Source organism: Carlito syrichta, unplaced genomic scaffold, assembly GCF_000164805.1.
Source record: "Carlito syrichta isolate Samal-C Ts95f unplaced genomic scaffold, Tarsius_syrichta-2.0.1 Scaffold302949, whole genome shotgun sequence".
Taxonomy (NCBI): Eukaryota; Metazoa; Chordata; class Mammalia; order Primates; family Tarsiidae; genus Carlito; species Carlito syrichta.
The window spans coordinates 593,430-602,462 of NW_007247045.1; the positions used below are offsets into that span (position 1 = coordinate 593,430).

The 9,033-nt window shown below is 42.8% G+C and overlaps 3 protein-coding genes across 7 annotated transcripts in view; 2 read left to right on the forward strand and 1 right to left on the reverse strand.

The window, feature by feature from the left end:
- PRPF4 (pre-mRNA processing factor 4) overlaps nucleotides 1–4,282 on the reverse strand; it is a 17,307-nt gene extending 13,025 nt beyond the window's left edge. Inside the window, exons 1-3 of one of the 2 annotated variants that reach the window (XM_008057325.1) lie at nucleotides 4,154–4,282; nucleotides 3,297–3,474; nucleotides 1,127–1,313 (exon numbers count right to left, since the gene is read on the reverse strand). In XM_008057325.1, coding sequence (XP_008055516.1) covers nucleotides 1,127–1,313; nucleotides 3,297–3,474; nucleotides 4,154–4,180 — 392 coding nt within the window. In that variant the 5' untranslated portion in view covers nucleotides 4,181–4,282. Of the gene's footprint in view, nucleotides 1–1,126; nucleotides 1,314–3,296; nucleotides 3,478–4,153 lie in introns of both variants that reach the window. The other variant, XM_021711962.1, reaches the window with a different exon arrangement.
- Nucleotides 4,283–4,318: 36 nt separating this feature from the next.
- CDC26 (cell division cycle 26) overlaps nucleotides 4,319–9,033 on the forward strand; it is a 6,636-nt gene continuing 1,921 nt past the window's right edge. Inside the window, exons 1-3 of one of the 4 annotated variants that reach the window (XM_021711950.1) lie at nucleotides 4,319–4,521; nucleotides 6,470–6,575; nucleotides 7,034–7,155. In XM_021711950.1, the coding sequence (XP_021567625.1) occupies nucleotides 7,075–7,155 (81 nt within the window). In that variant the 5' untranslated portion in view covers nucleotides 4,319–4,521; nucleotides 6,470–6,575; nucleotides 7,034–7,074. Of the gene's footprint in view, nucleotides 4,522–6,469; nucleotides 6,576–7,008; nucleotides 7,156–9,033 lie in introns of those variants that run through there. The other 3 variants (XM_021711953.1, XM_021711949.1, XM_021711951.1) reach the window with 3 other exon arrangements.
- The window catches only part of FKBP15 (FK506 binding protein 15), a 113,488-nt gene continuing 108,921 nt past the window's right edge, over nucleotides 4,467–9,033 (forward strand). The window contains exons 1-3 of the mRNA XM_021711946.1: nucleotides 4,467–4,521; nucleotides 6,470–6,575; nucleotides 7,034–7,155. The gene's annotated coding sequence lies outside the window, so the exon portion shown is untranslated. The remainder of the gene's footprint in view (nucleotides 4,522–6,469; nucleotides 6,576–7,033; nucleotides 7,156–9,033) is intronic.

Genomic DNA, 9,033 nt, shown 5'->3' on the forward strand with positions numbered 1-9,033 from the left:
GGATCGCAGGAGCCCAGCAGGTCGAGGTTGCAGTGGCCGGAAGCGGCCACTGCACTCCAGTCTGAGTGACAGAGTGAGACTCCGACTCCAACTCAAAAACAAACAAACAAAAAAGACAAGTAGAAGAATCAGCTAGAGAAGAGGAAAATCAAAAAGATTTGGTATTATGAGAGTGAAGGAAAGGGAGTATTTCAAGGACAAGTGGTTGGCAGTGTAAAAAGGAGTCGGTGACCTTAATAATGAACAATTTCAATGTGGTAGGGGTCAATTAGTTTGCAGTGGGTTAAAGAGGGTAAGAACTTTAAGTACATATTTATGGGTTATTTATTAACCCTTCCAAGAAGCCTGATGAAGGGGAGAGATGGGACAGTGGATAGAAACAAGAGGGGCTCCTCATAATTGCATATGACTAGCCTATCACTAAGAGACTTTGCAACATCAAAATTACAAGAGGAGGCTGGGCTCGGTGGCTCGGCCTGTGATCCCAACAATTTGGGAGGCAGAGGCGAGTGAATTGCCTGAGCCCACAGGTTTGAGACCAACCTGGGCAACTTGGCAAGACCTCACTTCTACAATAAGTCAAAAATTAGCTGGGCATGGTAGTGTGCATCTATAGTTTTGGCTACTTGGAAGGTTGAGGTGGAAGGATTGCTAGAGCCCAGCAGGTTGAGGCTGCGGTGGCTGTGAGTGTGCCACTGCACTCCAACCGGGGCAATGGAGAGAGATTCCAACTTAAAAAAAAAAAAAATACAAGAGGAGCATTATCTGTGAGGACAGTGCCCCTCTTCAATAATACCCCCAAAATAATTATCACGTTTTATGTCACTGATATGGAATATTTTCAATGTCTAAATTTTCAAAGCTCAACAACAAATGTTATCCAACTCGAAACTCCACACTGGGAAGGAAGCATGTTAGCAACCTCTTTACAGTCTATCAAAAAAAAAATTAGGTGGAGCAAAAATTTGCCTAAGACTCAGATTATGGACTAAATCATACAAACACAACAAAATAATGTTAACATTACCTAAGGCATTCTACTGAAGTTTCAACTTAAAGATCAACTAAAATTTGGACTAGAACACTGTGATTAATAAAGAAACAAGCAAATGTTTAGAAAGGGCACCTTTCTCTTCTTTCAGCAGGGCCCTCTCCAAAAAGTGTGATGGGTTCCCCCAAGGCTCTAAGGCAAGCCTTGACCTCTGAGTCATCTGTAGAAACATTGATTTGCCGGGCTCGCTTCCTTCTCTCAAACTCGGCCAATACTTCTGCCTGCCGCTCACTGATGTGCTCTTCAATTTCAAACACTTCTCCTATTAAAAAAAAAAAAAAAAAAAAAAAAAAAATCAGCAGATACTCTTTAAATAGAGTGAAAGAAATAATTTCTAATAATTGGAGTCTGTGGATGCTCCCAGGAAAAAGTAACTGCCTAACACATTACATATTTTATAGATTAATTTAGTTTTTCAGTTAATTAAACTATGCCAAGCATATAAACCTAAATGACACAGCTTTAAAGGCCGGAAAATGGTTCAAACCACCTTTGTTTCATTTGGCAACCTTATACCTATATAAACACACAGCTTAGATGAGATCAGAAGGTATGAGTACAGAACATCTTTAGCAAATGTTAACTAGGTCTTCTATCCAGAAGATAGAAATGTGTGTTGTTGTTGTTTTTTTTTGAGTAGGAGTCTCACTCTATTGTCCATGCTAGAGTGCAGTGGCATGATCATGGCCACAGCAGCCTTGGCCTGCTGGGCTCAGGTGATTCTTCCACCTCAGCCTTGCAAGTAGCTGGAACTACAGGCGCACACTACCACGCCCGGCTAATTTTTTTATTTATTGTAGAGACGAAGTCTCATCATGTTGCCTGGGCTGGTCTGGAACCCGCAGGCTCAGGCAATCCTCTTGCCTAGGCCTCTCAAAGTGCTAGAATTACAGGTGTGAGCTACCGTGCCCAGGTAAAGAACTATATATTTTTACAGCTGTATTAAAATTGTCAGAAAGATATATACCTAATTAGTAAGGAATACAAGTTCTCTTTTTTCTTTTTGAGTTGGAGCTTCACTGTTAACCAGGCTAGAGTCAGTGGTATGTTCACAGCTACCACAGCCTCCACCTGCTGGACTCCGGCGATCTTTCCACCTTATCTTTAATAGGTGGCTGGAACCACAAGTGAGGGCGACCACGCCTGGCTTTTTTTGTTTGTTTGTTTGGTTTTTTTTTTTTTGAGTTGTGTCTCACTCTGTTGCCCAGACTGGAGTGCAGTGGCCGCTCCCGGCCACCGCAGCCTCGACCTGCTGGGATCCGGCGATCCTTCCGCCTCAGCCTTCCAAGTAGCCGGAATTACAGGCATGCGCTACTACGCCCGGCTGATTTTTTGATTTATTGTAGAGATGAGGTCTCGCTGCCCAGGTGGGTCCCGAACCCGCGGGCTCAGGCAATCCACTCACCTCAGCCTCCCAAAGGCGCAGGATTACAGGCTGAGCCACCGAGCCCAGCTTTTTTTTTTTAATTGTAGAGATGAGGTCTCAGCAAGTTGCCCAGGCTGGTCTTGAACACCCTGGACTTAGGCAATCCTCTCATCTCTGCCTCCCAAAGGAATACAATATTTTCTACTTCACACAATACAGTGATCTTTTAAAATAAAAATAACATTACTTTTATAATTTGAAAAATATATTATTTTGTGTAAAAAAAAATTCAAAAACCTCAAATGGGAGATTACGAACCACTGTAGCTCCAAACCAATGCCAAAAATATGTTAGATCTCCAGAAGACAAATGGAATAAATGTGAATCCAAATGCACAATGAATTTTGGAAAAATTGAAAATTCATGGAAGAAAAACTGTATAAACAAGTTGTAGGGGGTTGGGTGTGTTGGTTCACACCTGTAATCCCTTTGGGAGGCCAAATTGGGAGGATTGTTTGAGGCTAGGGGCTCAAAATCAGGGTGGGCAACAAACAGGAGACATCATCCTTACAGAAAACAAATAAAAACTAGCCAGGTGCAGTAGTGTGCACTGTACTCCCAGTGACTTGAGGGGCGGAGACAGGAGAATTGCTTGAGCCCAGAAGTTTGAGGCTGCAGTGAGCTATGACCCTGCCACTGCAATCCAGCCTGGGCTACAAAGTGAGGCTCTCTGCGTAATTCCGGGTGGGTAGGCAAAGAGACGAGTTTAAGAATTGAATTTTTTTTGACATTATAAAACTGGTGAGAGTTAAGGGGAAGGCATTTATTACAGAAAACTGAAGCATCAAAGATAAAGATGGATACATAAATGCATCTTACCAGAGGTTATATTAATATTTCCTGCTTCAATTCCTGCTTTAAGTCCTTCTTTTCCCAAAATTCCAGACTCTCCTTTCGCCAGACGCTCCCTCTCCTTCTCTTCCAAGCTCCCATAATAGATGTGTGGTTTCTTCACAACGGGAGCGACTAAGTCATCAGGTGCTTTAGTTTTGGTTGCCTGCTTAATCAAAGACCTGGGTCAATCTAAGGCTTAATCTTAGGAATTAACCTGGCTTCCTCAAAGGATGATGCTCAGTCACTTAAATTTGGTAAACAGGAAATAAAAGCGCGATACAATTATTAAAGTTCTCTTAGTGATTTTCCTCTCAAAGGTTTGGTTTGAACATGTTTACTTCATTCTGCTGGACGTGCAATCTCTTCTTGTGTTTTATGATACCTCCAAGGTTAATGCTCATCACTGGGGAGACACTAAGTGAAATAATCAACGCGGTGCTAAGGGGGAACAAGTTATATACAACGTTAATGGTCTATACATTTCAAACGTTTTCAGATGTGACAAGCAAATTAGAAGTTAGGAGGCCTCATTACAATTCTGAGGTCTGACAAAGACATACATCTTGACCAAGACATTTCCCCAAATATAGAGTACATTTTTGGACCAGTGGGAGGTGTTTACCGTTCGGGGTTGTAGCGGGAGAGGTACTAATGAGCTACAGCACTTGAAAGCAGGTAAGGAATCAGAAAGCCGCTGCTCGGCTCTCTAGGAAACCACCGAGTCCCACAGCCTTCATCCTCTGCCCTCCACCGCCTCGGCCCGCTCCTTAACGGCCCTTCCCGCAGGGACTCCCAACCCCCGCGCTCCCAGCTCGAGTGAGTTGACATCCCGATCTCGGTACCGTGGAGGAGGTTCGTGAGGAAGCCATGCTGGGCGCTGGAGCCGCGGAGACCCGGCTAAAGCCGAGCACAAAGTTTCAGACCGTCCACCGCGCGCCCAGCAGAGCGGAACTGCGTCACCGACCGGAAGTCGGGCCACCGCCGACGACGCGCCCGGGGCGGCGCGAAGCATGATGGGAGTCGTAGTAAGAAGGACTGTGGTGGCGTTGAGGGCATGTCCTGTAAACCCTCCAAGAAAAGCTTGCAGAGGACAAGGTTCTGCGGGGAGAGAGGCTCAGAGCATTCTGGAAAGTGGAGTCCAGTGGGCTTAGTAACAGATTCGTGGGGGGAGCCGAGGTTCCGGGAAGGGGCTGAGCAGGCTTGAAAAGAGGTAGGTGCGTCGAGTCGCGCGGCTCGGGGCAGCACTCTGGAACGAATAAGGGTTTCCCGGGGCCTGCTGTTCCTCCCGGGTCTGCTGGAGCCTTTACATCTTCCTGGAGCAGAGGTTGCCATGGAAACCCTCGCCTGGGACCCGAGGTGCCCGCCTGGAGCTGGGATGGGAGGGCTGTTGTCCACGGTCCGGAAGTCCTTCCTGCGGCTCCCTGTTTGCGTGAACGATTAAACTGGAAGAGCCCTCCAGCGCCAAAGTGAAATAAAGACCAGGCGGAGAAGCTTCTGCCTGATGTTATTGATTTGGTTTTGTTGTCTTCAGGTAGTCTGAATCAGATTGAGAGCGAGATAGATGATGGATAGGTGTTGTGTCTGGTGCTGGGAGATCAGAGGCGAAAAGTACAAGGTTTTTATCCTTTTGTGCGGGCTGGAAGATTCTCAAAATTTTGATATTTCCCAAGCTGACTAGACCCCCATCCAGCCCTCCGGAACAACCGCAATAGTAATAATAGTTGTTACTCATTGAGCGTTTATTAAATGTCAAGTAATGTTCCAGGAGCTTACTTTGCATTACGTCATTCAGTTCATACAACACCTGAGTACAGATACAGATGGGAAAACTAAGGTCTAACGGGAGATGAAACTAATTGTTCCCAATCGATGGTGTAGAATTGGAACCTCTTTCCTTTCGCCTCTAGGGCCAGCAGTTTTAACCATTACTCTATACTGCATCCTAGTGGTGAGCTTTTCACGGTTTGGAAAAAAGTTAATATGTATAGTAGATTTTTTTTTTTCCTCTTCCAATTTTCCTTCCTTTCCCTCTTTAAAACTTTGACTTTCTCTACCATTTTCCTACGCTGGAGTCTAGAAGAAGATAGGATCTGATTTAGTACAAAGCAATTTGAAATGTACCATGCCAATGTTTTGTGTTGATAATGTCACGTGTATGTCGCAAGCTTCATGGGAGAAGGACATATTTCTTCCTTTGAATATTAGTTTCTAGTTTCATCCTAGATACCTGTAGTGCTTTATATATGTACATACTTTATGAACTTTCACTTACATCATTCTCATTTATTCCTCACCATATTGACCTATGTATAATTTTATAGGAGACCGATGTTATTAACCAAACTGAACAGCTTGCTTTGACTTCTTTATTTGTAACATAGGGATAATTTTGCCAGCTTCACAGGGTTTTTGTATTAAATTAAGAATGTGAAGAATGTGAATGGAAAAATCTAGCACAGTGGTCAGGAAGGATCTCTCATTTTCAATAAACATTTACTGACTGCTTATTATAGATACACTCTAACAGATGCTGTAGAAAATGTACAGATGATGCCATTATCAGACGTTAAACTCAGTTGGGGGAGTTGTATTTTCTCCTAGAAAATGGTTTTTATTAACACAGTATTATCTTGGGTTTTCAGATTGTGGAGTGCTCTCTTGAATCTCTTTGTGTACTTCTTTATTCCTGCCAATTAAGAAGTTGGCCGGGCTTGGTGGCTCAGCCCGTAATCCTAGCGCTTTGGGAGGCTGAGGTGAGAGGATTGCCTGAGCCCGCGGGTTCAAGACCTGCCCGGGAAAATTGGTGAGACCTTGTCTCTACAATAAATAAAAAATTAGCCGGGCGTGATAGCATGCGCCTGTAGTTCTGGCTACTTGGAAGGCTGAAGCGGAAGCATCGCTGGAGTCCAGCAGGTCGAGGCTGCAGTGGCTGGGAGTGTGCCACTGCACTCCAGTTTGGGCAGCAGAGTGAGACTCCAACTCAAAAAAAAAAAAAAGAATTAAGAAGTCAATTAAGACATTTCCTCCAAGAACCCTTGCCTGATATCCACATCTACCGTACACTCAGCCCAGACTGGATCGGGTGCCTATGTGATGCTAATACATTACTCTCATCAGAGTTGGTATTACTATATCACAATTTTCTCTTTTCCCCACAGATTGTGACTGTACCTTTTAATTTTGTAGCTGGAACACAAGAAGTGTTTAATGAATGACTTATCCATTTAGGATCCATTTAGACCTTAAGGATAATCCTGTGAATTGGTGAGTTAGAAGTTTTCCAGAGTTAGCAGTGTTTTTAGCATTCAGGAATGATCACAAATGATTACAATTCTCCTGTAGAGTAGATTCAATTTTGTGATAGTAAACTTTATTCTTTTAGCTAGAGTATTTCTTTGAATGTGACTGGAACACGAGATTAAAGTGATTGTTGCCTAGAATTCTCTCTTATAAGCAACTTGCTATTTTAAGTTCTTACAGAAAGAGTTTTTTGAAATTACAGAGTTTTGGAACTCCACTATTAATAAAAACATAATCATATACCTAAAAACTTTAGAAGTCTATGTATGAATCTGAATAATTTTTTTAATACTTTCATTCATATTAATGTGCATGGTCTTATGTCTGTACCTGAGACCACCCCCAGTTTTTCCTCCCCTCTGTCATTTTTTTTTTCTTTACTACTCTGTAATTTCAGGTAAAGATCTCTGCTATTTTAATAGCTGATAGTTCACTGGGTTTGGCCCTTAGTGCTGATTTCAGTATGCTGCGACGAAAACCAACACGCCTGGAGCTGAAACTTGATGACATTGAGGAGTTTGAGAGCATTCGAAAGGATCTGGAGGTAAGAGTACAATATTTCAAACAATAACTCCAACTTCTGAACTCCAGACTTTTAAGCCAATAGCTTATCTGAAATTTATATTTGAATGCTTTATAGGCATCTCAAACTTAATGTATTTGTTTCCTATGACTGCTTTTTGTAACAAGGTATCACAAATTTGGTGGCTTAAGACAACATAAATTTATTCTTTCACAGTTTTATAAACCAGAGATCAGTATCACTGGTGTTAGTAGGGCTACACTCCCTCTGGAGGCTCTAGGGGAGAGACTTCCTTAGCTCTCCTGGCTTCTGATGACTGCTGGCTGACACTCCTTGATGCATCACTCATCCCTCTCTGGCCACATTGCTGTCTCTTTTATCTGTGAAATCTTGTCTCCCTCTTATAAGGATACAAGTGTTTGCTTTTAGGGTCTACCTGGATAATTGAGACGGGAGGATAACCCTCCCATCTCAAGATCCTTAATTTAATCATATCTGCAAAGGCCCTTTTTCAATATAAGGCAGCATTTATGTGTTCTAGGAATTAAGGCCTAATAGCTCTGGGGGCCATTATTCACCTTACTATACTTAACATGTTAAAAAAAGAAAACAAACACTTGATATCTCCCTCAAACCAGTTATCCTCTCCAGTACCCCCTGGCGTTCCCCATCTCAGTATCTATTTTATTGCTCAGACCAGAAACCTAGCAGTTATTCTTGAGTTCTCCCTTTCCCTCACCCTTTATATTCAATTTGTCTGTAAATCCTTAGATTCTACCTCCAGAATTTATCTAGAATCTACTCATACCCTTTCATCTCCACTTTTAGAGCCCTACTCCAAGTAACCATCTCTCCCCAGATAATTAATTTTAGTACCATCCTAAATGGTCTTTCTACTTCCATTTTGTCTCTTCAATTCGTTTTCCATCAGGTTTTTAGAATGATCTTTAAAAAATTTCAAATCATGTCATTCCTGTTTAAAACTCCTTTGTAAGCCAGGCTCGGTGGCTCAGCCTGTAATCCCGTGCCTTTGGGAGGCTGAGGTGAGTGGATTGCCTGAGCCCGCGGGTTCAAGACTCGCCTGGGCAACTTGGCAAGACCTCATCTCTACAATAAATCAAAAATTAGTTGGGCGTGGTAGCGCATGCCTGTAGTTCCAGCTACTTGGAAGGCTGAGGCAGAAGGATCGCCGGAGCCCAGCAGGTCGAGGCTGGGGTGATCAGGAGCGGCCACTGCACTCCAGTCTGGGCGATGGAGTGAGACTCCAACTCAAAATAAAATAAAATAAAATAAAACTTCTTTGTGGTTTCCTGCACTTGGAATGAAATCTGAACTCCTTACTGAGGCTGCCATGATTTTGTATGTTCTAGCCTCTCTCCAGTTTCACACCATGCCACTCTTTGCCTTGCCCTCTGTACCCCAGCCACACTGACTTTCTTTCATTTCCTGGAATATGCCAAGCCATTTAATGTTTCCATGGTCTTTGCACATATTATTTCCCTCTGCCTGGAATGGTTCTCTTTTCTTCTAATCTTGGTAAGACTGAGAAGCCCCTTTTGACCATATGCAAGTTAGGTCTGTTATTCTCATCCATGCTGTCTCCATCTCATTAGGATCTCACAAAACACCACATTTTTTTCCCTAGCATTTATTATAATTTACAACTATTTGTTTATTGTAAAATCATTTACATTAGGAACCTTGACTGCAGAAATCATGTCTACCTCCTTCACCAGCATCTAGTACATAGTAGGAACTCAATATGTATTTTTTAAAATGTGGCTTTCAGAATAAATTCCAAATTTCCTAGCATGGCATATGAGGCCTTTTGTGACCTAGTCCTTGCTTGTCTCTCCATTTTCTCTTCCACTGCTGAGTTTCTTTTTTTTTTTTTTTGAG